Source organism: Scatophagus argus, chromosome 3 (assembly GCF_020382885.2).
Source record: "Scatophagus argus isolate fScaArg1 chromosome 3, fScaArg1.pri, whole genome shotgun sequence".
NCBI classification, from domain to species: domain Eukaryota; kingdom Metazoa; phylum Chordata; class Actinopteri; family Scatophagidae; genus Scatophagus; species Scatophagus argus.
In genome coordinates this window covers 14,689,861-14,716,797 of record NC_058495.1, presented here as the reverse complement: position 1 = coordinate 14,716,797, position 26,937 = coordinate 14,689,861, and the positions used below count along the sequence as shown (strand labels likewise).

Sequence of the window (26,937 nt, the reverse complement as noted above, 5' to 3'; positions counted from 1 at the left end):
TTATATCAGCGTTTTTGTTTCTAAGATACCTATTGTGGATTTATTCCTACTTAATCTTTTTTCGGCATTGGAGCACGCCGCTGCTTTTCAAATCTCTCGCATTATGAAGAATTATTGTCGACGCAACTACGCCATCTGCTGTAAATTAATTGTCGTTACAGCCTCTGTGTGGTCTATTAGTTGTAGTACCAGATTTTGTCCGCTGGGCGGCAGGCAACGTTGACTAGTTGTCTGCAGGCAAAGATGGCGGTACGGAAGAAAGACGGCGGCCCGAATGTAAAATATTTCGAAGCGTCTGATACCGTTTCTCAGTTTGATAATGTCCGCGTGTGGCTGGGGAAGAATTATAAAAAGGTACTGACCGCATGTTTTGAAACCATACGCACTAAGCTGACAATTTTCACCCTGAAATGTGGGCACTTACCTATTGGGCAGAGGTAGTGACAAAGAGAGGAGGGAGGGTGCTGCTGAACGTCCAGCTGTTTGACTCACTCGAGCCGGGATACAAAAGGATGCTGAGCCAACAGCTGCATCCGATGCAGCCACGATTGGCGGCATCCTTGAAGGTTATGGTATCTGAAGCGATCCAAAAGCAATACACAATCAGACCTGCGAGTGTGGGTTTTTGCAAAAGCGGTGACTTTAACCGGACAGCCAGCTAGCTAGCTAGTTAGCTAATCGGCTAACGGTAATGCAGCTCAGATTCCGATTTTGGCTCTGTGGCGCGCCGCGCTGACTGAAGCCATGGCCCGTCTGAGATAACTGAGCGGTGTCCTAGCGCTTAGGCACATCGATTTAACCAAATAATTGTTTCTTTAGAAACATGCCATTAAACGTGATGAAAAGACGATATTTAACCTTCTTATTAGGTATTGCAAAGCATAAAGGTTGACTCACACTGAATAATGAAAGCAGATACCAATACACCCTTCAGTTTTTGACACTGCACACCGTGGTTTGATTTTATGTGTCCTCTCTGCGGTTCACTTCTGACTACCCCTTTGTGCTTTTGTCCTTTCAGTACATCCAGGCTGAGCCCCCCACCAACAAGTCTCTGTCCAGCCTGGTAGTCCAGCTGCTCCAGTTCCAGGAGGAGGTGTTCGGTCGACATGTCAGCAACCCTCCACTCACCAAGCTGCCAGTATGTCTTCCCTCTATATTTTGCACATACACATGGATGTACGCCATTCTGAAACGGTTTAATTTTGTGTCTTCAGATGAAGTGTTTTCTGGACTTCAAGTCAGGAGGGGCTCTCTGCCACATCCTGGCTGCTGCCTACAAGTTCAAGAGTGACCAAGGATGGTAGGACTTTCTTTCTAGCTGGTTTAAATGCTTGATAAACAGACAAACTGAAAGTTGTGTTGTCTGAAATTACCACGCTCAGTTGGATTTAGGCTATGCTGCTGTTTCATGTGTAACTCCAGTCTAATTTCCTGGTAGGCGCAGGTTTGACTTCCAGAATCCGTCGAGGATGGACCGAAATGTGGAGATGTTCATGACGATAGAGAAGTCCTTAGTGCAGGTGAGTTTTCTCCGTGTATGTTTGTGACACACATTACCTGGACAGTGCAATTGTATATGTTAAAAGTTTTTGATATTGCAATGTGTAATACTTTTCACCCTTATGAATCTGTTTTTTATGTTAAAGAAAGGTTCTGTCATGCCACACACTGTCACAACATTTCTACAGTTTTGCTATAATTACAGATTTTGTTTTTAAGATATCAACAATTTTTCATTGCATTTTGCTGCAGGCACTTGAGCTAAGTCGCTCATAGGTACTCTGTTTCATATTTCTGAAGTGAATATGTGTGAAAATCAAGCTGTCGGAGCGTTACGGATAGACATAATCAAGGGCACCCAGTCATGTGACTTGACCAGTAATCCTACTTAATCAGTCCTGCATTTACGCTTAAAGATCATCCAGCTTTCCTTATCTGAACACTTGAACAGCACAGAGCACTCACAGAGTTCTTATTTTGCTGGAGATTATATAAAATGAAAATATGTATGCATACGTATTTTCCTATATCCGCTGCATTTCTTCATTTCAGAACAACTGCCTGACAAGGCCTGTCATCTACCTGAGCCCTGACATTGAGCCAAAACTGCTTGGAAAACTGAAAGACATCATCAAAAGACATCAGGTGTGTTTTTGTTCTGTTACAGACAAAAAAGTTGGCCAGCATGTGAGGCCCTTACATTAAAAAAAATTGTTTTATTTTGTGTAATTAAACCCATATTTTCTTGTGTTATGCACACTGAAGTTTGTTTTGTGTTTCGGATGATATGTCAACTGGGCATTGTCTGTTGCAGGGCTCAGTAACTGAGGACAAGGCCTCCTGCTCTTACATTGTTGTTCCTATTCCCACCAGTCTGGAGGAAGGTGAGGCTTCAGATGATGTGTTTAAGCACAGTTTGTTGTTTTTATTGTGATTTCTGCTGCAGTGTCTCACGTTGTGCTGATATATTTATATATTCTTTCTGGTCCAGAGGAGTGGGTGCGTCCTGTGATGAAGAGAGATAAGCAAGTGCTGCTCCACTGGGGATATTTTCCTGACAGGTTGCTGTTTTGTTTACAGAGATATGAACAACCATTCAATGTTTTGCACTGTCCATTTGTCTTATAGTGGAAATATAACACACTGCAAAGTGGATCTGCTGCATTCTTGTTTTCTTGAAGCTTCTTGGTATCCTGAAGTATTTTACAAGTCCTGTCTTGTAATCTTTCTTCTGTCTTGACCTTTGACCCTGCTCCTGTCACCTCTCACTTTAGCTATGATACCTGGATCCCAGCCAGTGAGATTGAGGCTGCAGTGGAGGATCCTCCCAGCCCAGAAAAGCCCCGGAAGGTATTTCATTTCTTGTCATGCTCTGTTGTGGCTTGTTGTCTTTTAACAAGGCAACATTTTCTTTTGGTATTTTGCTTACATAGAAATTCCTGTATTGTGAAACCGGGGTCCTTATTTTCACATTTTGTTGTGTAAATGACTCATGGCAACAAAAGCACTTTTGGTGGACGTGACTTTGACAGTTGAAGTTGCCCCAAAGTTTTACCTTGCAGCCATTGCACACCAAAATATGTATATATAGGGTCCAGTTTTCTTCTTTAAGTTTAGTTAAACCTACCTGTATTTCACACTGTTCAGCTATATTATATATACATGTGCTGTGTCTGGTTGCTCCAGCCCTTTATTGAGCTTAAAATATATAATATATAGCTTAAATGTATATTATAATATATATTATATGGTCTTTGGTCACAGGTCCATGCCAAATGGATTTTAGACTTGGACCAGTATAACGAGTGGATGAACGACGAGGACTATGAAGTGGGTGAGGGCTGTCCGAAGAGGAAGAGGATCTCAGCCAAGACCCTGACAGATGAAGTGACCACACCTGACGAACGAAGGGACAAGAAGCCCGGCAGCGCCAAGAAGAGGAAGCGCTCACCTTCGCCCTCCCCCACCCCTCCGCCTCAAGAAAGCAAGAAGAAGAACACCAAAAAGGGGTCTGTGACCAGACATTGATGCAGCTCCTCAGCTGATACAGAGTGATGTGTTGCTTTGGGAGCTTTTGTTGCCAGTTGTATCAGAGACGTTGTACAACAGAGTGAAATAATGTCCTCTGTGTGTGTCTATATATACAGGCCTACGACTCCATACACAAAGTCCAAACGGGGCCAGAGGGAGGAGGAGCAGGAGGATCTCAGTAAGGACTTGGATGAAGCATCGCCCGTTCCAGCATCTGAAGAGGGAAACCCAGCCAAGACAAGTACACAAGTCCACACATCAGATATAAAACAGGAATAACCACAAACTCCAAATAGCTCTAGTTTCAGAGCACCATTAATATTAACCTCAGTTGTCATCTTTTGAGACTTTGAAGTAATTGGCGATGTTATACTTTCATTTGGCAGATAACACCAAGAAGGATTCTGATTCAACTCCAGTCAAAGGAGGAACAGATATGGGTGAGGAGGAAGTTTTTGTGTCTCCTCCAACATGAAAGAAAATTGTCCTCTCTTTGTGCAGCGCTAACGCCTGTAAAACAGCAGAAAAGCAAGAGCATTTCACTGTGACTTGTTTATAATGTCATTTTATAAGGCATGAATGTGTTACTTTATCAGGTTGTTTCATATAAGAGCATGTTACGTGTTGCTTTTCACGGCTGTTGTCTCTCCAGCCGTGGAGGAAAAGGGACTTAGTCCAAATCCTCTGTTCATTTTGAGTGTTAATCCGTTGTATTCAGTGTATTCCTCACTTAACCATTCATTTGTCATTTGACCAGATGAGCAAGAGGATGAGTCCATGGAGACAACGGGCAAGGTAAGGTAGTTTGTCAAAGTGTAAAAAAAATATTAGAGTGCAGTCAGTAAACCCATGTAACCCCTTGATTGTGTGCTTGTGTTGAAACAGGAGGAGGAGGAGGGCTCTCCGAGTGTGAAGGGCGAACCTGTGAAAGGCTCGGACCTTCATGAGGACAATGTTACTGAGCAAACTCACCACATTATTATACCGAGCTACGCTGCCTGGTTTGATTACAACAGGTAGGTACACAAACTGTGGCAGTAATCTGATTTGACGGATGTGAAAAGTAAGAAAAAACTGACACCCAGTGAGTGAAATTAGCTGGAGTCATTGTGATTGAAATGAAAACTGGTATATTTTTTGCACTAGAGAGCTTATGATGTGTGAGACATGAGTGTAAAAGTGAAAAGTGAGTCCTGCAGAAGTATTGATTGATCTCATAAGGTTGCAATTTTCTTCCCTCAGTGTTCATGCTATTGAGCGCAGAGCCCTGCCAGAGTTCTTCAATGGGAAGAACAAGTCCAAAACCCCTGAAATGTAAGTATTTGATCACAGCACGATATTGTCTATTTTTATGACAGCTATATAAATACACATTTTTTAAGGTAATCACATGTGGTGCAACAGTAAGTCTTAGTTGAACTCTCTCTGTGCACCTCCTTCTTTCAGTTACCTGGCATACAGGAACTTCATGATCGACACCTACCGACTGAACCCTCAGGAGTACTTGACTTCGACCGCCTGCCGCAGAAACCTGGCAGGAGATGTGTGTGCAATTATGAGGTGGGTGGAGGCAAAATGTCAAGTTCAAACTTTCTCTTTCCACACTTGATGCAGACAAACTGATGTCAGTTGTACACTCAGCTAAACCGTTTTTCCTGCTGCAGAGTCCACGCCTTCCTGGAGCAGTGGGGTCTGATTAATTACCAGGTGGACTCTGAGAGCCGGCCCACACCCATGGGTCCCCCACCCACCTCTCACTTCCATGTGCTGGCAGACACTCCCTCCAGCCTGGTGCCCCTGCAGCCCAAGACATCCCAGGTCTGCAGACACACGTAAACAAATAATAGATACAGGCACGCATATTCCAGTTTATTTTAAATTTGTCCTTCTGCCATTGTGTACCAGCAGACCCCTGCTACCCAGCAGATGATGTCCTTCCCGGATAAAGTGAAGGATAAACCAGCGGATCTGCAAAACTTTGGGCTGCGGACTGACATGTACAGCAAGAAGACCAGCTCTGCAAAGGTACAAGTCTGAAAAGATGCATTATTCCTTTGCTGTCATTTACAGTGACCTGCCATATTAATAAAATGGTGATGATGTTTGTGCACAGAGCAAGAACTCAGCGAGCTCTATGAGAGACTGGACAGAACAAGAAACACTACTACTACTTGAGGTATAAATTATCTTTAAAATCAATTATGTGATGATGCCAATTTACTCCTTAAGATAAAGAATAAAGGGGCAGAAATGCGGAGCTAAATGGAGCCCTCACTTCTCTCAGGGCTTGGAGATGTACAAGGACGACTGGAACAAGGTTTCTGAACACGTGGGCAGCCGCACGCAGGATGAGTGCATCCTGCATTTCCTGCGACTGCCCATTGAAGACCCTTACTTGGAAGATAACTCCTCGTCCCTGGGACCACTGGCCTACCAGCCGATACCTTTCAGCCAAGCAGGAAACCCCGTCATGAGCACGGTGGCCTTCCTCGCCTCCGTCGTTGACCCGCGTGTGGCCTCGGCTGCGGCCAAATCTGCTCTGGGTGAGAAGGAACTGCCCTTGTCATGGAGTATTTTCACCGCACAAACTGAGTTATGTTCAGCATAAATAACAGGTTCCATCATTTGCTTTACGCTCATTACCTTGAACCATCTCTCTTGACTTTTCAGAGGAGTTTTCCCGAATGAAGGAGGAGGTTCCTGCGGCACTTGTTGAGGCCCACGTGCGGCGGGTGGAGGAGGCAGCGAGGGTCAGTGGCCGACAGGACCCGCTGTATGGGCTGGAGGGTAGTGGCATTGCTGGCACCGGCCTGGAGGAGGGAGACAGACCTGGTAGGATGGACGCGCACGTGTACAGCATTTATACGGCATGTAAAAGACAAAACTGAAAGAAAACTGAAAAATGTGGTACAGTAAACAGCAAATGAAAGGTTGTGACTTGTCTTCTCTCTAGATGAAAGCAGCGATGAAAGTAAGAGTGACAGCCAGTCAGGTGAAGAGAAGAGGGAGACCAAGGTACGATGCTTGCCCTGTGATTTTGTGATGTCCCTGAATTAGCTTATGAACTGGAGCTCACTTTGCAGTGTTTACTTAATCACGCAGGACAGCAAAGATGGAGCGATTGAGGAAGAGGAGAAGCAGGCAGAGAATGGAAAGAAGGAAGAAGAAAGAGGAAGAGAACAAGAAGGAGAGAGGGAAGCGGACAAAACGGACTCAGAGATGGGTACGAAACTGCATCTTAATCAGACACAGAAGATTCAGTGTTTCTGCCGGGAAAGCCAGGAAAAAGTTAAACTTATTTAACTTTTATGAAAAAGTTAAACTTATTTTTTTTCTCTCAGGTGATGGGGAGAAGGAGAAGGATGGAAAGGAAGGCCCAGAGGAGGGGCAGAGAGATGCAGAGAGTGAAGGAGAAAGGAAAGCTAAGGTGGAGCGGGACGTGGGAGAGGGGAACCTGGCCACCGCTGCTGCCTCTGCACTCGCCGCTGCCGCCGTCAAAGCCAAGGTAAAGTGTATCAACTTGCTGCTCATCAGCTTTTCTCTTTTTCACGTTTTTTTTTTTTATCTAAAGTTTCTCCTTCACTTTCTTTCGTAGCACCTGGCTGCAGTGGAAGAGAGGAAGATCAAATCTCTTGTGGCTCTGCTGGTGGAGACCCAGATGAAGAAGTTGGAGATTAAACTGCGACACTTTGAAGAACTGGAAACCATCATGGACAGAGAGAGGGAGGCTGTGAGTGAGGGATTCTGGGATATGTAGTATCACAAGAGAGCAGCCCAAATAATTACAGTACTTTTAATATTCTATATATTTTTTGGCTCCGTCTGTGTAGTTGGAGTACCAGCGTCAGCAGCTGCTGGCTGACCGTCAGTCCTTCCACATGGAGCAGCTGAAATATGCTGAGATGAGGGCCCGCCAGCAGCACTTCCAGCAGATTCAGCACCAGCAGCACAGCCAGGCCAGCGGCCCTCATTCCAGCCAGCCCACATCAGGCCCTGCACCACAGGGCCAGAATGCAACTCAACCAGCTCCCAGCACACCAGCGCCACAGCCGGCCCCAAGCCCTGCGCCTCCAGCCTCTTCTGCCCCACCCCCTGAGTCCCAACCGGCTCAGGGCGCTCACACCTCGCCCCCCTGTCCGCCAGGCCAGGCCCCAGCTGCCCACTCCAGCTCCAGCACTGCTCCTGTACTCCATGGTGAGTTTAAAACGCAATGTTAATATCATGATGAGGGCAGGATGTTTTTTTTCCTATCTTATGGTTGTATTGTTACCTTTATTTCTTTACATTTTGTATCTATTATTTGCTGATACAAAACAGTACAACCAGTGAAAAATGAAACTTAAATGTGTCATATGTGCGTTGCAAGGATTCATTTATCGTTGTGAAGTGTACAGTATTGCATTTAGTATATTTTATTATTAATTCATTTGTCAGTTATTTTTGTGATTTGTCAACTAACTGTCAGAAAACAGGAGACATTTTCAAAATGCTTGTACTGTCAGACTGATAATTCAAAACCCAAATATCATCAAAGTACAGTTATATAACAGCAAGCTGTAATCGGAGAAGTTGGAAGAAGGGAATGTTTGACGTTGTTTTATAAATTACTTAGCAGGTTGATTAATTTTGCGTCAGTCAACTAATTAGCTAATCAGTAACATCGAAACGCTTACTATCGAAACATTAATGTCAGTCAGAGTTGTTTCATATGCCATACACTGATTATTTTAAGAAATTCATATGCGACTTTATTCATGTTTTTCAACTCTGTGATCTGAATAGCCTGTGTCATATATTTCAATTGGTATAATCAACTGTTTCCTGTTCACAGTTTGGTGACAGACTACTCAGAAAGTCAGTCACATGTAAGATAATATAATAAACTGTTGACACTTGCTATCAGTTATTCTACTTGAGCACTCAAAACAAGGAGGACTGTCTGTTTTCTGAAGCCGAGTTGTTTAAATTCTTAACATTTTTCTCCTCTTCCCCTGTCCGACCCCTCGCAGAGTCCTCCGCCCCTCTTCCAGGGGAAACACTCCACCCCTCAGCTCCGGTCCCACCTTCACAGTGAGAATCTGAATGACTCTGCCCACTTTGAATCCTTCCTGAATCATCTGAAATGAAGAAGTCATAAACCCTAAGAAAGAGAACACATTTTACATGTTCAGCTTTTTTTTTAATTATTATTGTTTAATCTTCTTTCCCCAAGGGGACAGCTGATGTGAGGAAAAAAAAAAAAACATCTATATCACACCACCTCTACGTTGGCTGTCTATTGAAAAAGAAGTCGATCTCAAATTAAATCTGCCAATGAAGAAAGCGTACTGAAGCCGTTCATGCTACCAGAAACACCTCGCTTCATTCTTTTAAAGCTTAACGCCAGACATCTGTTACACCAAGAGGGTCTTACCAACATGCTGGTACTCAAGAAGCAGAAGAGGCAAGACTCACCTTGTGTTTTCAGTGTTTTGGAAACTGTTGCTTTTATTTTCAAGTCTCATGCTTCATAAGTTCTCCAGAGTACCCCTCCCCCGACCCCCATTGTACTGTAGGTACTGATTGAAAACTATGTAAAATGCACTTTTAACATGTTTCCCGAGGTCTCATTGAAAGACTTGAAGCATCCCTGAAATTGAACTTATATAGCACTTATATCGTCCTTTTGTTGTCTTAAATACTTTTTCATACTGAAGGTTTTGGAAACTTGATTGGGAATATTACATTTTCCTCTCTATTTTTATCTGTGCTACATTGAGGAAGAGTTCGTCAGGTTGAAAAAGTTCAGATTGGAAGCCAGATGGGAATTGGTTCGGTGCAGTTTGGGAAAAATGTACTGTAATCTGGATTTTCTGTTACCTTTTGTTGCTCTGTAATGATAATATTTGAAAGTACTGACAGCATGAGATCATCATCCTGAGATGAGATCTTTAAATATATCTCTTTAATGTCCCTCCTTTCAACAGCACTTAGAGACAAAACATGTCCGTGAGGAGCTTCATGTTTTGCAAGTCTGGATGAAGTCAAAGCGTCCAGGTGGTAGTTTTGTGAGGAATGTAGTTTTGTTTGAAGAGGAATAACTGAAAAAGGAGGTCTGGGAATAATAATTCCACCGGTGACCACATTCAGTATGTATTTTATTCATGGTTTGAATTGTGTTAATTGCTAAACCAAAATGTTTTTTATAATCATAATCATGTCCTATCAATTTTTATATTTTTTACTGTCTGTTTTTTTTTTCATCTTCTTTCTTTGATATCTCAGCATTGTACCTGTATATTATTTGTAGCCTGTATTTACCCTCTCCACTGTTGTGTATGATTCGGGCAGGGCTGTGAGAGCTGCCTGAGAAGTGACTGTGAGCATGCGTGTATGTGAACGCATGCCATCGAGATCTGTAAACCACATTTGCCGTTCAGTTCTATTTTCAGTGCCATTTCCTGTCACAAAGACTGAAGAATATTTAAAAAAAAAAAAACAAGAAAAAAAATGCTGTGTTCCGCACACGGCACATCATGTCAAGTGTCATGAAATATAATCCAGTCAGATGGTGAAACTTTACAGTTAATGTCCGTCAAGCCAGTATTGCAGACCTCACCGCGGTTGTGAGCATAAATGGACTTCTTTTATCCGTGTTATTACTACATTGTGTGGATTTTGTGATATGAAATAAGTGTCTGTTCAGTTTCTGTATGTTTTTCACTATGCTGAAGGTAGCAGCAATTACATTGGTTATTATTATACAGTAGAAATCAATTTTTCCTCTGTAAATCATCATGTTAGTGCTGACAGTTACTCTGGCAGTTTGTATTAAAAAAAGGCAAAACAAAATCATTTCAGGTTTTAATTACAAAATGTTGGTGAGAAAATAAAGATGTGAAGAGGAGTCACTCTGTTGAGTGGGTTTATTTTATTTATTTTTTTTTAGTCACCAGCTCCACAGACACAGGTGGTGCAAAAAGGGAACCAAACTCGAGGGGGTAAATCTACAAATTAACAATCTGTATAAATAGTTTGTCTCTTGACATGTGGTGTTTCCTGCAGGGTCCACAGATCTATAACCAATCCAATCTTATACTTACATTACTTAAATATCAATAGAATTGCAATAGTTTTCTAATATTTTACTCCTACTGATTTTACTCTTATTGACTGATTTTCTAAAACACTCTAATGGGCGACACGGTGGCGCAGTTGTTAGCGCTGTCGCCTCATAACAAGAGGGTTCCAGGTTCAAATCCCGGTCTGGGCCCTTCTATGTGGAGTTTACATGTTCAATATAAGCGTTTTCTCCGAGTACTCTGGCTTCCTCCCACAATCCCAAAAAACACGCACGTTAGGTTAATTGGCTACTATATAGTGCCCTTAGGTTGTCTGTTGAAAATGGATGAATGTTTCTGTAATGTGATTGAAGAGAGATATGTGAGATAATCAGACTGAAGCAGGAGACCCACAGGCTGAAAGATATTTTGGAGACCAGGATTTTTATTCAGTAAAGTTAAATGTAACATTTCACATTATCATATCTATCCAAATGAAAAAAAAAAGCAACAGCAGAAATCTGTTGACAACAAGACTGACGGTTTGATGAGTGGAACAGCTGAAATCATCAGGGAAACGTTCCAATTGTACGCATGAGCTGAATGATAAAAGTGTTTCTTCATGCTGGACAGAATAGGCACTTCTGAAACAAAACAGAGATGTTGAAGAAAAGGAAAACTCAGACTTGCTGGAGGTAGGATGACATGGATGGAAGGGCAAGATGAGACAAACAACACAAAAACAGAGTAAAATTAAAGTTGGATGTGTGTTTCCGAGATGCTCAACCGCTCATCACCACCCGGACGAGTTCTGTCGAGAGAGAGAGAGAGAGAGAGAGAGAGAGAGAGAAGAGACAATATAAGCGTTGAATCTAAAGAAAGCCAGACAAAAGCAGGAAGCGTGCGGGGATGCAACACGCAGGCTGCAGCCAGAGGAGGTAAAGCACTCCTTCAGGAGAGAAAGCTTAAAGAAAAGTCACAGTTTTTTTTATTCTAGGGGGTCCTTTTTTGATGCTGATTTTTTTTTCGGATTCAGAAAACTTTATTTATCCCGCAATGGGCAATTCTGTTTGACAGTTCCCAGGCTTAGGACCTTAAAAAAAGCAAAATAAACTCATTCATAGCCACGGTACTCATACACAGTCACTCTAAAACAGCAAATATTACCCTTTTAACCTTTCTAACCTGTCAGTGAAAACAACATGACGTTGGTTCTCAAACAGCAAACGCACATGTACATATCAATATAGACATATATACACCTACATATACATGCATATCCATATAAAAATATACACAGGCTAAAGGAAAGACAGATACAACTCAACTGCTGCTGTTTACTTCCTGCATTTAGCAGCCTAACAGAAGAAGGAATAAAGGAATATGAGGAGCGCTTTGTTTTCCTCAGGGGTGCGTGACAGCACCAACCTGAGGGCACTGCAGTAAATTCTGGTCAGGGCGACAAATGATGCTTTTAGCTTTCTTGACCCCATGTTTATTCCTGAGTGAACTCAAGTCTCTAAACTGAACTCCTATAACCTTGGAGCACTTTTATAATGCAGTTTAGACTGTTTTCGTCCTTTACTGACAGCCCATCGAACGAGCATATAAAAGAAAATGTTCAAAGGCTCTCGATAAAAGAGTGATAAAACAAAGGCCGTGAGGTGGGAACTCTTGTTGTTTTCTACATCCACAGCAGTGTCACATATTTTCATGTGGCACCACACAGCAGCACTTGTTGTTTAGCTTTGAGGCATCCCAGCATATCTTTCCTCACACAGCGCGCACTTTTACCTTCATAGTTAATGCAGCCGTTGGCGTCTTCGTGTCCCGCTAAAAGAGTCTCCACCTCCTCCTCAGTCATTTTCTCACCTGCAGCACAAAGAAGAATTAAAATGTATTTCAACAGGCAATAAAGACAAGGACTCTCTGACAGAGGCGACAGCACACTTATATTGTCGTTTGTACAGATAACAGCCCGAAGGGACTTTACTTAAGATATGCATAAGAAGACAGACAGATTAGGGTTCATGACAAATGATCTTTAGGGGGTTTTTTGGGGGGGGGGTTACCGAGTGTAGTGAGGACGTGACGTAGCTCTGCTCCCATCACTGTACCGTTCCCCTCCTTGTCAAAGACACGCAAACCCTCTACGATATCCTCAAAGGAGCCCTGGTCTTTGTTCTTAGCAATGGCCTGAAGCATGGGCAGGAACTGTTCAAAATCCAGCATCTTCTGATTCATCTCTGCAAGAACAAACAAAAACATGAAACAATGATATGTCATCACATCATAGTCCTGGGTCCACTTAGTGGAAGTTAATGACAGGTCAATAATATATGTAGCATTACATGCTGTAGTTTGTGTTCGGGTTAAAATGTCCCTTTACTCTCGTTCAATACTTTAAATCCTCCCACCAAACACAGCACTGATACCTAATTGAAAAAATATTAAACAAACCCTTACATTGCACAAATTCTAATATTTTTATTGATTTGAAATATACAAATACATTATGTAGACAAAATTATCCAGACACACTTCTTCATGGGGCTGTTTTTAAGGGGTTGTACTCGGCCTCTTAACTCCAGCAAAGGGAAATCTTAATGCTTCAGCATACCAAGACATTTTGGACGATGCTATGCTTCCAAATTTTGGCAACAGTTTGGGGAAGGATCTTTATTGTTCCATCACGACTGTGCCCCAGTGTACAAAGCAAAGTCCATAAAGACATGGCTAGCTGAGTTTGGTGTTCACTGGTCCACACAGAGCCCCGACCTCAACCCTATCAAACACCTTTGGGATGAGCTGGAATGGAGATTGCAATCCAGGTCTTTTGGTCAAACATCAGTGCCAGAGCTCGCAAATACTCTACTGCATGAATGAAATTCCCACAGAAATCTTGCAAAATCTTGTAGAAAGCCTTCCCAGAAGAGTGGAAGCTGTGTGTGTGTTTAGAACGCAAACATCATCAAAGTTCCTGTTGGTGTGATGATCAGGTGTCCCAATACTTCTGTCTATCACTTTTGTGTCATATTTGCACATTGGACACACATCCATTCACACCACTTTCTGTCAACATTAGATCCAAATCTCAGAGGACCTTAAGAAGTTTTACATTTATTCTACTTGTGACTTGGACAGTCAGATGCTTACCTTCTAACTTGGGGTTTCCCAGCACCTTGAGCACCTCAGCGTTGACAGGGTTCTGTCCGAGGGCCCGCATGACATCGCCACACTGGCTGTAGGTGATCTTCCCCTCACCTGTCCGGTCAAACAGAAGGAAAGCCTCCTTGAACTCTAGCATGGAGACAGAGAGGTAGAAGTCAGATTCAGCAGCGCAGTACAAAAGACTAATGAACACAGGAGACACAAACAAACACATATGCATAACATCAAAGTGTTTAGAACCCCCCCCAACCAGATGAACACCAACAAGGCGTAAGTTGTTTTGTCAGTAGACACATGCAGTGGGGAGGAGCAGTTCCTGACTCTGCTACAGGCATCCTAATATGGTTGTGCAGATAACAAACAAAACCAGCTTTGTGCAATTGCACTGGTGGCAGTCACAGAGGTGAGCAGAAAAACAGTACTGTGTGCAGCATCTGTTCCAAAAACATATCTGCCCCACATGTGATCACCTTCTGGGAACAAAAGTAAAGTTGTTCCGCATGAATCCTTAAAACAAAAGCAGTCGGTATCTGCTTCTGTGTTTATTATCTGATCTAACAATCCGCAGCTGTTTTCGCACGCCACAACAGAATAGTTTCAGCGTCCTTTGCCACGCCTTTAAGTACACCAAACAGGTGAAGTCTGGGCCAACACCCTGATCCCTGCACTGCTGTGCTAAACTGTCTTTATAAACGACAGCTGACGTGTCATACGTTTAAAGTGTAAATTTCAGCATCCAAAACGTGCCTTACTAATGCACTTTTCTGCAGGTTAGCACAGCAGTCCGTGCCACGGATTCATATGGCGTTTGAGTTTAACAAACACAGAAAACACACTAACACCCAACCTCACGCAGTTAGAAAATGTTAGTCTGAATCTGTCATCGCAGCGCCGAGTTACCTGACAGGATCCAGCGGTTTGCGGACACAACAGTCGAGCTACACGGTCGTAGCAGCGAATTCATGAAGCTGTTTCAAACTGGTATCTTACGATGATGATATTATATGATACTGAATCGATTAAAAGAAAGTGGGAATCTCATTTGCTGGTCAGGTGTGAACTCACCCATGATCTGGTCCTCTGTGAAGTCAGACTGGTTGAAGCACAGTTAAAAGGCATAGGGGAATAACAGTTAGATGCAGCAGACGGATAACAGACTGGCATAAGCGTGATTAATCCTCCACAGTGAAGAAAAGATAAAAGATTGTGGCTAAAGGATTAACGTTAAAGCTAACGTTAGCTAGAAAGAGCGAAGCAGGCCAAAAGGGAGACGTAGCTATCTCAGTTAAGATGCGTTCGGAATCTTCAAATGAAGAACAAGGCAGTGCTATTTAATCCTAATCTAACAAAAGTAGCTATTAGCCGATTCACGGAAAGGTTTAACATCTTTACTTACCATGTCTGTGTTTGGCTGTAGAATGACAGACGAGCGACGGTCTGGTATCTTCACTAAGCGCTAGCTGCGGCTTCAGCACATCACTGATGAGGTCACCGCAGCTTGAACTGCAACAGCCAATCACAGGGCTCGATTTCACAGCGGCCTGCAGCTACACCTTCAGGTAACCTTTAAATAACACGCCACGCCCCTTTTATTTGTCTGCCGAAATAATAAATAATTATAGTAATAATCATAAAAGGAAAGCTTCTACTAATAATAAGAGATAACTTATTTCTGTGGGCCATTCCAATTTGTTGGCCTCGTAATAGTCACATATAAATGATTTAACACGGGTAACTTAATTTAATCTTCAACAGGAATAACAAAATCAGTCACATGGTTTCAGACTGCAGTTTCGTTGATCGAAAAGCAATACCTGATGCTGACTGGTCTGGTGATAAAGCCCTTGTTGAATCTACACTAAATATATTCCCTGATGTACTTTAATGACTAAGTGTGTTTGAACCACAATGTTGGTCATTTTCTAAATATATTAGAGAAGAAAGTCCAGTCACCTGATCCACCACCCCATGAATCACCACATTTCACTCAAGCAGCAATAGTGATAATTCTACACACTTCAGCAATCTTGAATGGATGACCTTCCTACCTATACTTTCAAAGCCAGTAATGTGCAAGATATATCCCTTAAAATCCTATCTTGTTTTCAGTTGGGAAGACCTGTTTTCAGCATTTTCTACTGAGGAAGTTTGTGGCTATGTTTTGATCAAAATCAGTTTTTTTTCCTTGCATTATGCACAATTTCTTGGAAGAATAAAAGTCATATTGGAAATTGTCAATTCCCATCTAGTTGTGAACATTTTCTTCCATTAAATACACACATTGAAAAGGAAAAGGTAAAAAAACATGTCACAGCAGGTTGGCAAACTGATTTAACAGGAAATACATCTGCCTTGAACAGTTGATAGAATAATTTGAAATACTATGTAGCATAAACAAATTAATACAAACTAAGGTTTCAAGAAAAAAAAACATTTTATTGTTGGATTTGTAATTTCCTCTGGTAGGCCTACATGACAATTTCATACTGACACTGTGTGACTGACTGAATGTTCAAGAATAAAAGGGGGGCGTTACATTTCTTTAAAAATAAGACACATGAAGAATCCTTTTGCATTAATCATTTCCCTCGGCCTATTTTGCTTCTTCGCTGACTGGCTCACCACACTGAAATCGGACAAAGTCCAATACTTGAGCCTGTTGACCCTTAAGCAATTGTGCCACAGTTCTGCTGGGGTCTCCCAGGAAGGTCTGAGGCAGCAGACGTGTCTCACTGTCACCGCAGGGCAGGTCATCCATGTTGCCCAGGGACAGAGGGGCCTCTCCCACTACATGCTGTCCCAGCTTACGTCCTAGAACTTCCTGTTCTCCCTCCTTTCCGCCCTGAAATACAACCAGGGAACCATACCGACCCATGGCCACCTCAGTCTGGCCGCTCACACCACCGTGTACATACGAGCCAATGTGCCACTCAGCAGGGACACCAAGTGCTACTGCCCGCTTCACTGACATGTTCTCTCCGAGTCGACCTGAGAAGAAAGAAACATGTTTCATCAATGAATGGTGCAATTAAATAATTTCAGCAAAATGTGCTTCACTTCAAAGATAGTTAAGAATCTGTTCTGAGGTGTGAATGACTCATTTGAACCCTCCTCTTCCTCCTCCTCGGGGCTGTGCCACATGTCGATATCTATCATTTGATGATAGAAAAATGTATTCGTGCCCTACATTTGCCTATTTTAAAATCTGCAATAACTGATCTTCTTATGGGACAGTGAAGAAAACACTGACATATTATCTTTTGTCAGTGCTGACTTGATGGATAATATAATATAATATAATATAATATAATATTCACTCACTTTCAACTTTCAGCTTCTTTTTTTTTTTTGGTCACCATCCAGTCTCTAACTGCTTCTGTCTGCTGTTTGGTGCTAAGCAGGAAGAGTTCAGTGGGTTTTTAGAACTTTTTCATTGAAAACGGTTCCTGGCTGCAGCTGAAATGATGTTATGAGAGCAGTGGGAGTGAACCAAAACAGTTAAGTTGTTGGTCAGAATCCTACTGTCACGTCACACCGTCATTAAAAAAAATACTGATTTATAGCTGTTTTATGTCAGGCTTCTCCTGCTTATTTCAATCAAAATTCACAATCCTACAGAATATTAAGCAACAAAGACAGTGAATCCAAGTGAATAAAGTACAGTCATCAGAATTCTTCAGTCAGATCAGCAACCTGTCTCAATATGTGTTTAGTATGTCTGTGTACATAAAAGCATAATCATTTAGGTCAACTCACAGAGGATAAATATTATGTTGAACCAGTTCTACTGCATGCTACAGAGGACACTTTATTCCCTTTTGCCATAGTGGTCTTTTGTTACATTATGCCTAGTATATTAACAAAATATGGGCGTGCTTTCCAAATGTGTGTTAAACTGCCCCCATCGCTGGCAGAAAAACCCAACTAGAGAAAATCTCAAAAAGAGCATAGGAGAGGAATGTGTCTCAAACGAAAACCACAGTGTTTTAGCAGTGTCACTTCAGGAAAATACAAAAATTTTCTTACTGACCTATTGTGAGAGCCACCTGGTCAGCAAGTGAAGCTCCTTCAGACACACTAATTTTGCTTAACTCTTCAGCTGCCAGGACACTCTGAAAACAAATGTAGTATGTTAGCAGAATCAAAGGAAACAGGGCTGACACCCTGAGTTAACAGTGTCACCTCCATTTAGACGGTTGTGTATTCTTCTTTCCTGTCAGATCAAGTCTTATGCATGATCTTCATCACCTGCTACAGGGTTGTCCTTTAATTACTCTACCCATTTTGTATACATGGGATGTGTATAATCATGTAACAATTTATTACACTCTAAAATATATAAAGACATTTAATCACATTTAAGACATCTTTTCTTTTCTTTACCTTCACATATTCAGTCTGGCTTTGCCTTTTATTTTGGTGAAAAGCCAAGGTGGCAAATACTGCATCTTTAACCAGCTGGTGGAACTTCTCGTTGCGGGCAACAAAATCTGTCTCGCAGTTAACCTTTGTCACAAAGAAACACAACACATATTACTGAGTGTTGTCATTACCAAAAACCTGGAAAAGTATCATCTGAAAAAACAAATCATGCTGGTAATTAATCCCAGCATCACTGACCTTACCTCCACCATTACTGCCGCTTTATCTCCTACAAACAGGCCGATCAGGCCCTCTTTGGCTTTGCGACCATCCAGCTTGTTTGCTTTGGTCCAGCCCTCCTTCTGGGCCTGCTCATGTAGCCATTTCTCTGCCTGAAAATCAGGCAAACCACATCAATGACACAACAACACAACCAGTAGTCACCACAGCTGTATTTGTATGGTTGTTCCACACCTACATTGTGATGTGTTTACCTGTGCTACATCATTATCAAACTTCTCCAGGGCTGTCTTGCACTTAATGAAAGTGTAGCCGGTGCTTTTCCGTAGATTTATCAGGAGGTTTTTCTCTACTGCCAGTAGTTGACAACCTGTGTGTAACGACTGTACGTGCTGGCAAACGCTGACCTGAGGATAACAGATGACAGAGAGGTAACATGTAGGGTACAGTGCAGTGTAAAAGGCCAGTGACCTCGAGGCTTACTGTCTTTAGTAAACAGTCGTGTCACAACATATAACATTTCTTAGTCAAATATTCTACATAGATATGCAGTCACAATAATATCAAAAAAGCACGAAATAAGAATGAATTTACAAGATAATTCAATGGAACAGGCACAGAAACGTTGGACTGTAAAGCTAACTAACAAACCAGCTCCTGACAGCTTCAGCTTCAGGTCAAATGTTAAAAACATGACGAAATGTGAAGCTTAATGTGCTCACCTTTGCAAAGTCTCTCGTAATTGTTCTGAATAAAAACGTTAAAGACATTTTTCACCCTGCTGTAGTAAACTGCCTTATGAAAGCTCAGAATGTCATTGAAATCCACGCTGGGTACGGAAGCCGCGAAGGACCAAAATAGTCTAGATAAGGTTACTTAGCACTGTTCAGCGCCCCCTAGAGGACGGGAGTACAGTTGCATTTTTGAAGCCAGACTACGGACTTTACCACAGAGACAAAAACTGTGTTTAAATAGTTGATATCGTGGTTGATATTCTGTCAGTGGATTACATGATTCTCACTTTAAACCAAAAAATCCCAAATTCCAAAAAGCACTAAATAAAAACTTTAGATGTGGTCATCAAAATATGTTTGGTAGTTATTGATCTCTCCTTTATACCATATGAAATTGTGGAATGTAACTAATTACATTTACTTAAGTACAATATTTGCCATTAAGTACAAATGTGAGGTACTTATGCTTTATTCTTCTTGTGCCACTTTCTACTTCTAGTCCACTACAATTCAGGGAGAAATATTGTACTTTTCACTTGCTGGTTACTAACTACATAATTAAGATTTTTGCACGCAAAATATGAAAATGTGTGAGTGTGATGTTGTTTCTCACTATATTCAGCAGATTAGTCTACAAAGAAAATAACCGTTAGTTGCAGCCCTATACAAAAAAGTAAAAAAAAAAAAAATTAGCTCTATCTCAACCAACTCCGACAGTAAAATTCTGTTATATATTATATTAATGTATGAGTAATGATATTAATTTAATAAAATGTAATAGTAGGTTACAGTCACGGATTCCATTTCTCTGTATTTAGTACTTTTACTTGGTATACTTTAAGTACATTTTCCTGATTATGCCTAGACACTTTTACTTGAGTAACATTTTCTCTGCCAAATACTGACTTGTAACTGACAAAAAGACAAGCACAGGTCTTTTTCTGCTGACACAGAAACAGAAAAACAGATAAACCACCACCAGCTGTTTCAACATTATCTGTGAGCAAACGTCAGAGTAAATTAATGTTTAATTAAAACTTTCGTTGTCGGCAGGATTCGAACCTGCGCGGGGAGACCCCAATGGATTTCTAGTCCATCGCCTTAACCACTCGGCCACGACAACACGTCTCACATGGGTATCGCATCTGTGTCGACCAGTCGGTATGGATGCGCTTTCATTATATTTTCAGAGGAAACAAAACATAGAACAAACCCGTGCCACCAGAGTAGACAGAGTATTTATGAGCGTTTGAACGCAACTCAAAATGTATCACAAACACGTGAAAACCTGTGAATATAACATGGCGTCCACAGTGAACTAATTAACAACTCAAGATTAGAAACCTCTACCGATTGTAGAAAGCAGAGGCTCATCTGCAGCAGCAAGAGAACAATTAGGGGATACAGTCTGAGTGAAACTGAGCTGTGATGTGCAGACTGGGTACGTGTATGAAGCTTTGGTCCTACTCGAACGTCCCACAGGAAAAGATAGGCTCTTGCGATGGCCGGGAATCGAACCCGGGTCAACTGCTTGGAAGGCAGCTATGCTCACCACTATACCACCATCGCGCTGGAATTTCACGTCTTCAGGAATTTAGCAAGGAAGAGGAATGGAGGAGAAGAAGAGGGAGTAAACCAACAAGCAAAGGAAGCTCTGTAACTGCTGTTCACTCTCTGGTAACAAATAGTAACACTACTACTGACTGCATAAACTGCTTCTACATAGTCCAGCCTCTGTTTCATTAAACTGAACTGAATTTTGACATCATACAGGTCTAAGGAGTCAGGTCTTATATACAATCACTACATAAACCAACTCAGACAGCTTTTCAGCAAGGCCAATACGAACTGTCTTTGATAGATCCATCTTTTTGAAAGGGCAGTAATGCTCTTCAGTTTGGGTGCATGTCTCATTGTGCATTTGCAGTGGGAGCATGTGACCTGGACATGAGCAGGGACACTGGTGAGCTGTTCTGAGTATTCTGAGCTATCTTTGATAAACCTTGTGAAATACACATCTGCTGATTTTGGCAGGAGAAATAAGAAAGGGTCACGTGTAAATGCATTTTCTAAATAGATGCCACATCATAGCAGAAAATGCAGATTTAAAATAAATCAGGTTCAACAGAGACATCAAGTTTTATAGTTTTACTTGAACAAAAAATCTGTCTGACTGAGGTCTTTATCAAAACACACAGCTTGCTATAGGCCCATTTTGAAACATTAAAGTACTGCCTGTCTGCTAAACAGGTGTGCAGTTTCACAGAAAAGAAACAGAGAGAAAGTTTTTTTGCACTTTTTTTTAATTTAATATTATTTATTTCCTCCCTTTGATAAGACATGCTGTTCTACAATATGTCAATCATTAATTCTTTTATCAAATATTCATACTGAACAAAAGCCTACAATTAAGAAGTTAAATTATCACATCTGACCACATGTTTTATCCAAAAGACACGCTCCCCGTGAAGTGCTTGACCTCCTGACTTGTGGGCTGGGTTAATGTGAGTCAGGTGAGACTCGCCATAAAAGAGAGGCCATGATAACACTCAGCGCACCTCGTTTTCAGGTTGCAACTGAGCCAAGATGAAGGTTATTGCTGTTCTTGCGCTTTGGGTGACCCTGTTCTACCAGGGATGCAGCAGTAAGAGTTTCAGCTCTATTATCACCATAATCCATTATTTCTCCTTTATGGGTAACTGTGTTATTAGGGCTATTGCAAGGCCATTAAGACACTAACTTGTCCTGCTGTCTCTCAGACTCCCTGAACTCATGTCAGGGTCGTTGTGGTTATGGAACAGACAGCAGTTTCTCTTGTCAGTGTAACCCATCCTGTGAGCGCTACAACGACTGCTGCTCTGACTACATCCAGATATGTAAAGGTGAGTCGACTCTTTAATTTGCCAATTTGTACTTTGTTTTTTTTTTTTTTTAATCACAAACATGCCACTTGCTCTTCTAGCTGGATCCACTTGCAACGGCAGATGTGGCGAGAACTACAACTCTCAGAACGAGTGCCACTGCAACTCCAAGTGTGTCAGCTACAACAACTGCTGCAGCGACTACACAAAGTTCTGTGACAGTAAGAGCAAACGTCTGTCTGTCACCCATAGCTGACGCCGTCTCACGTGCCATACAGCATATCACCACTGTTACACTGTTGCTCCTTCCTGAACAGCAACAGTACCTGTGACAGCTGCTCACTTTCACATGGCAGAGTCAGACACTGAACTCTATGACACTAAGAAAGCTAAGTTTCTCAGTCAGAGGTCAACAAGTTGTTAGCAGATACTCCATCCAAATCTCTCAGATGGTTTCACTTAAAATGTTTAAGGCCAAATTATCCATTAATTAACAAATAAAGCAAAAGTCAGAGAAATTATATAATAATTAATTATTATATCAGTGGTTATATGCTGAGTGGCACTCGTTCTGAAAGTTGTAGTTCTCGCCACATCTGCCGTTGCAAGTGGATCCAGCTAGAAGAGCAAGTGGCATGTTTGTGATTAAAAAAACAAAGTACAAATTGGCAAATTAAAGAGTCGACTCACCTTTACATATCTGGATGTAGTCAGGGCAGCAGCCGTTTTAGCGCTCACAGGATGGGTTACACTGACAAGAGAAACTGCTGTCTGTTCCATAACCACAACGACCCTGACATGAGTTCAGGGAGCCTGAGAGACATATATGTATATATGTATACATATATATATGGACAGGGCCAAGCTATTTCAAATCTTCTGTCTGTATATGACCAGTGGGTGTCACTGTTGTGCTATACAACACACTGAAACAATTTCCTCAAGTTAACCTGCTGCCTCCTTCTACAGTGATATCCAGTGGAAGAAGAAATATTATATCCAGAAGAAATATTAACATCCTTGTCTTAAAAATACTACAACATAAATATACTCACTGACAGCTAAGAGTTATGCTTTCAAAATTTTACACTTTTACAGCTTTTTTATATTTTCTAATGTTACTTAATACATACATAAGAACACATTATACCTCCTAATAGTATTTTTCTTAACGTGCATGTGCTTATTTTACAGTCTGTTTGCTATTTATGTCAAATCCTAACTCGAAAAGTAATTTGCAGCTGAAAAATAAATGTAGTGAAAAAAGTTCTTCTTCTTATTCTCGTAGGAAAACCACTGGTGATGATTAAAGTTTGACACTAACCTGATGATCTGTGTGTGTTTGTGATGTGTGGAGGTGCTGTGATCACTGATGCTGAGATCAAGGCTCTCTCTGAGAGGCTCTATGCTCTGGATTCAAACAGGGCTTCGGCCTCACAGCTGGTCATTGACCCTCAGGCTCTGGTGTCCAACTCTCAGACCGGCTCCAAGTTAGATCTCTCCTCTCGACGGTGAGGAGACAATTTTATTAGTTCAGGTCACTCTCTCATTTCCCTCTTGATCTTGATGTACTTATCTGTGCCATTTGGTGTTTGGTTTTGTGCTTCCAGCTTGTTCCAATACCTGGATGAAAAAGCTCTGTTCTCCAGACCCACCTACGCCGCTCTCCTGGCTGTGTTGGACAACTACAACAGGATGACTGGACAGACAGAGAGTTTTAGTTCTCAGCAGCTGGCTGAGCAGGAAACCTTCCTCAGGGAGACCATGTCCAAGACTCAATTGGGCAGAGAGCTGTTTGCTTTCCTCTACAGCAAGGGTAACTATGTCCACATCAATTCTGGTAAAGCTAGTGACAGGGATTTCAAAGTCTTCTCCTCCACGCCCACCATTAACGTCTCGCTTCACCGTCTGAAAGCCTTTGCTCTAGTGTTTGAAGTGTATCTTATTCTGTATGTTAAGGTGTCTATGCATCAGAGCAAAATTTCATTCAGGACCTGAAGATGATGTGGTTCGGCCTGTACTCTCGCAACAACAGCAAGATGGACTCCAGCGGCTTCGAGCACATCTTTGCAGGTTCGGACAGAGTAGGATTCTGCCAAACACCACAGATGTTTCGCGAGTATTTACTTCTATGCGATTATTGAGAAACACATGTACTACTGTAGGAGAGATCAAGGGAGGCAAGGTGTCTGGTTTCCACAACTGGATCCGGTTTTATCTTCTGGAGAAAAGCGGAGACCTGAACTACTACAGCCACAGCTTTAATGGGCCTGTAAGCATCCACAACACACATCTCAGTATGTCGATTTATGCTGGGACATGTGTAGCTCTGACTTTATTTTTCTGTTTCTTTCTTCCGTCTGTTCTCAGTGGACCACATTCCCTGACATCTTGGGGATGCAGTTTATGTGGGATGGATACTACAAGCAGGTCGGATCTGCAATCATTGGCTGCAGCCCTGAATTTGATTTAGCCTTGTACAGCCTCTGCTACATCGCTCGCCCTGGCAAACAGTGAGTATGGTGACAGGTCCTGGGATGTTCTCGTGATTATGAATCTTTTCTGATTCTGGTATTTTATTGCTCCTCACAAACAGGTGCTATCTGAGCCTGGGAGGGAAGGCGCTCATTATACAAACTTACACCTGGGATAACTCTTTCTATGGCGATGGGAGGAAGTTCATTGCCTCTGCCTATCCTGCAACCCCAAATTGAAGCTGCCATCTCCTAAACAACAGGCAACTTCTTAACAAATAAGTCTGTTTGTGTCTTGTTGCCCATCATAATAGAAAACACTCTGAAAAATAATATTCCTCTTTCAGTTGTTGATGTCACTCTCAAAAATGTTTCAATAAAGCAGCATTGGAATAATCTGAAAAAAGTATATACCCTCTCATATTGTTTCTTTTCAGAAGTGGCCCACATATGCATTTTCAATTAAGTAAAGGAATAAACCAGACAGTGGATTAATCTGCAGTGTAACCTTGTCCAGCAAGAGAATGTGGTGGTCTCCCAGGGGCACGATCAAACTGTGCCTAATGGGGCAAAAAAAGGCCGTTTACACACCCTGAGCTGCACAATACTGACACCAAACCTTTAGTAGTAAGAACATTTGTGCATCTGACACACAATTGCTTATTGTCTCAGAAAACAACAAAACAACAACAAAAAAAATGCAGTCTTTTGCAGTATGAACTATAGAAATAAAAGACATCAACAGATCCTGTTCTGCTTGACCTGCTTCAGACAGTAGCCACCAGCTAAACCTCTTCTTATCAGCTGTCCATAAAGCTGTGCGTGTAACTCCCCAGTGTGGGGTTAAGTGTGTGTGCATGTGTGTATGTGTGTGTGTGTGTGTGAGCGAGTGTGTGTCCAGCTGGGATGGGGGTTGATTTTACTCTTTCACTCATCTAGGGTGACTAACAGGATAAATTCTGGTCTGCTGACAGAACAGGGGAACACACTTGCAGCCCTGTTTGAAGAAAGTATTACAGGAGATGGATCTGCCACTGATCCCATTGTCCACCAGTCTCTGTGCATTCATGCAAAACAAGAGCACAGGGCCAGTCAGTTTGTAGGAAATCTGCAGCCTTCAACAATTCATTTGATTTGGGCCTCACATGCAGTCATAGTGTTGCAGCAACATGATTATTACGTTTGCCCAGGGAAGAATTGTCTATTTTGTCAGACCATATTACATTTTCTGAGTTGGTGACTCCAGAAATTAGAAGAGTAAATCTTCTCTCTTTTCACGCTGCCCTCTTTTTAAAGCCCCTGTGGAATCAAATTAAATCACAGTGGGGCAAATAAAAGAAAAAAAGATTCAATTGTTTCTTTTGTCACTCACACAACTTCATAATCGAATTATAGCTGGCCACCCGCCAGCGTGTCCTCGCATCTCCCCCAAATGGGCTCCTCCTGGCAGATCTCGTGAGCCACCTGACTTTTGTTTTGTAATTATATTATCCCGCTCTCCCTTTAGCGTGTTTTGGCTAATGGCTGCGCGGGCTAGCCCAGCTGCACATGCAGAAACAAAGCTGCTTATGGGGCCAGACAATGGGCCCGTGAAAAAGGGACGCCTGAAGGCGGTCAGCCAATGAGCACGCACAACAGGGGGCCAACAGAGGGTTTAGGGAAGGGTTAAGGGAGTTTAGGGGTTCAGGCAGGGGGGTCGGGGGGGGGGGGGGGGGGGGGGGGCAAGTCTCTTTTACCCAGTAGTGAGGTTCATCAATGAGATGGTTAGCAGAGGACACATGGTCAGCATCACCCCGGTCTCTTTTGGGTTGATGCTGGGCTGGAAGGAGGTTCAGGTTTGGCTTAGATGCCGGCCATTTCTAAAGTTGATGGGGGACCATGAAATACAGCGCAACATTCATTCTCTGGAGTTTTTAGCATGTTTCCAAACAATCTGACAACCGTATTGTCACTGCTGTTACCAGTGGTTTACATTTTGAAGTGGACATACGCACATGCAGAGTAAGAGATGAAATCTTGGTCCACTGAAGTGACTTTCTTAAATTAAAGCTGCAAAAGTATAGCGAAGGTTCCTGGGAATGGTAGGAAGAAATACGATTTTGATCGCCGCGCATGTTCTACTCACTTTCCTAAGCATGAACACACACACACCAACATGCGCACAGTGTGTGATGCTATGCAGCATTGCATCTCTCTGAGGACTTCCACAATGACAGATGGACAAAATCCACTGTCACACACACAGAAACTCTGGGGATTCAGAGGACGGTCATGTTGCTGTGTGTACTGGAGTGAAGTTTTATCTGTCCTTCATATTTTTATCATATTAAACTAAATCCCTGTCTCACAAATATACATAGAGACGGTAAGGGAGGGTAGTATCCTCTGAGTGATGTGAACATGCTGTGAGAGCTGAGCAGCCAGTGGAGGATGGACAAGCATCTGAGCCACACACTGTTAAAATAAGAGTGTTTAAGAGTAGACCATCTGCAGTGGGACTTCATCATGTTTGGTCAGCACT

The 26,937-nt window shown here is 42.1% G+C and overlaps 4 protein-coding genes and 2 non-coding genes across 12 annotated transcripts; 2 read left to right on the top strand and 4 right to left on the bottom strand.

Annotated features, from left to right (window-relative positions):
- Nucleotides 1-216: 216 nt before the first annotated feature.
- On the top strand, nucleotides 217-10,051 carry smarcc2 (SWI/SNF related, matrix associated, actin dependent regulator of chromatin, subfamily c, member 2). Of its 6 annotated transcripts, none has more exons than XM_046383938.1 (26): nucleotides 217-354; nucleotides 1,022-1,141; nucleotides 1,218-1,303; nucleotides 1,442-1,523; nucleotides 2,056-2,148; nucleotides 2,318-2,387; nucleotides 2,495-2,564; nucleotides 2,778-2,853; nucleotides 3,268-3,512; nucleotides 3,651-3,775; nucleotides 3,921-3,974; nucleotides 4,292-4,329; nucleotides 4,420-4,550; nucleotides 4,777-4,848; nucleotides 4,981-5,094; nucleotides 5,199-5,352; nucleotides 5,443-5,559; nucleotides 5,648-5,710; nucleotides 5,819-6,077; nucleotides 6,205-6,366; nucleotides 6,488-6,549; nucleotides 6,637-6,757; nucleotides 6,876-7,039; nucleotides 7,130-7,264; nucleotides 7,365-7,728; nucleotides 8,544-10,051. In XM_046383938.1, exons 1-26 carry the CDS (start codon nucleotides 244-246, stop codon nucleotides 8,606-8,608), a joined length of 3,153 nt encoding a protein of 1,050 aa, XP_046239894.1. In that variant the 5' UTR covers nucleotides 217-243; the 3' UTR covers nucleotides 8,609-10,051. The 6 variants fall into 6 exon arrangements, with proteins under 6 accessions (XP_046239894.1, XP_046239893.1, XP_046239892.1 ...); XM_046383937.1 differs by having other exon boundaries at nucleotides 5,440-5,559; XM_046383936.1 differs by lacking the exon at nucleotides 217-354 and adding an exon at nucleotides 365-572 and having other exon boundaries at nucleotides 1,448-1,523; nucleotides 5,440-5,559.
- Nucleotides 10,052-10,997: 946 nt separating this feature from the next.
- myl6 (myosin, light chain 6, alkali, smooth muscle and non-muscle) lies at nucleotides 10,998-15,274 on the bottom strand. Of its 2 annotated transcripts, XM_046383942.1 has the most exons (6): nucleotides 15,142-15,274; nucleotides 14,811-14,838; nucleotides 13,731-13,874; nucleotides 12,647-12,820; nucleotides 12,369-12,446; nucleotides 10,998-11,385 (listed from the first exon to the last, which is right to left on the bottom strand). In XM_046383942.1, exons 1-6 carry the CDS (start codon nucleotides 15,142-15,144, stop codon nucleotides 11,357-11,359), a joined length of 456 nt encoding a protein of 151 aa, XP_046239898.1. In that variant the 5' UTR covers nucleotides 15,145-15,274; the 3' UTR covers nucleotides 10,998-11,356. The 2 variants fall into 2 exon arrangements, with proteins under 2 accessions (XP_046239898.1, XP_046239897.1); XM_046383941.1 differs by lacking the exons at nucleotides 14,811-14,838; nucleotides 15,142-15,274 and adding an exon at nucleotides 14,168-14,730.
- An 886-nt stretch (nucleotides 15,275-16,160) lies between these two features.
- On the bottom strand, nucleotides 16,161-19,224 carry tsfm (Ts translation elongation factor, mitochondrial). The gene is made up of 6 exons (XM_046383940.1): nucleotides 19,070-19,224; nucleotides 18,602-18,754; nucleotides 18,371-18,499; nucleotides 18,129-18,251; nucleotides 17,776-17,857; nucleotides 16,161-16,733 (listed from the first exon to the last, which is right to left on the bottom strand). The coding sequence occupies exons 1-6, from the start codon at nucleotides 19,115-19,117 to the stop codon at nucleotides 16,339-16,341; spliced, it is 930 nt and encodes a 309-aa protein (XP_046239896.1). The 5' UTR covers nucleotides 19,118-19,224; the 3' UTR covers nucleotides 16,161-16,338.
- An 898-nt stretch (nucleotides 19,225-20,122) lies between these two features.
- On the bottom strand, nucleotides 20,123-20,204 carry trnas-aga. The gene has a single exon. It is a non-coding gene; the product is annotated as a tRNA-Ser (tRNA).
- A 374-nt stretch (nucleotides 20,205-20,578) lies between these two features.
- trnag-ucc lies at nucleotides 20,579-20,650 on the bottom strand. The gene has a single exon. It is a non-coding gene; the product is annotated as a tRNA-Gly (tRNA).
- A 955-nt stretch (nucleotides 20,651-21,605) lies between these two features.
- On the top strand, nucleotides 21,606-24,819 carry endou (endonuclease, polyU-specific). The gene is made up of 9 exons (XM_046385318.1): nucleotides 21,606-21,725; nucleotides 21,841-21,963; nucleotides 22,044-22,163; nucleotides 23,300-23,453; nucleotides 23,553-23,758; nucleotides 23,902-24,015; nucleotides 24,108-24,214; nucleotides 24,313-24,455; nucleotides 24,539-24,819. The coding sequence occupies exons 1-9, from the start codon at nucleotides 21,668-21,670 to the stop codon at nucleotides 24,654-24,656; spliced, it is 1,143 nt and encodes a 380-aa protein (XP_046241274.1). The 5' UTR covers nucleotides 21,606-21,667; the 3' UTR covers nucleotides 24,657-24,819.
- Nucleotides 24,820-26,937: the final 2,118 nt, after the last annotated feature.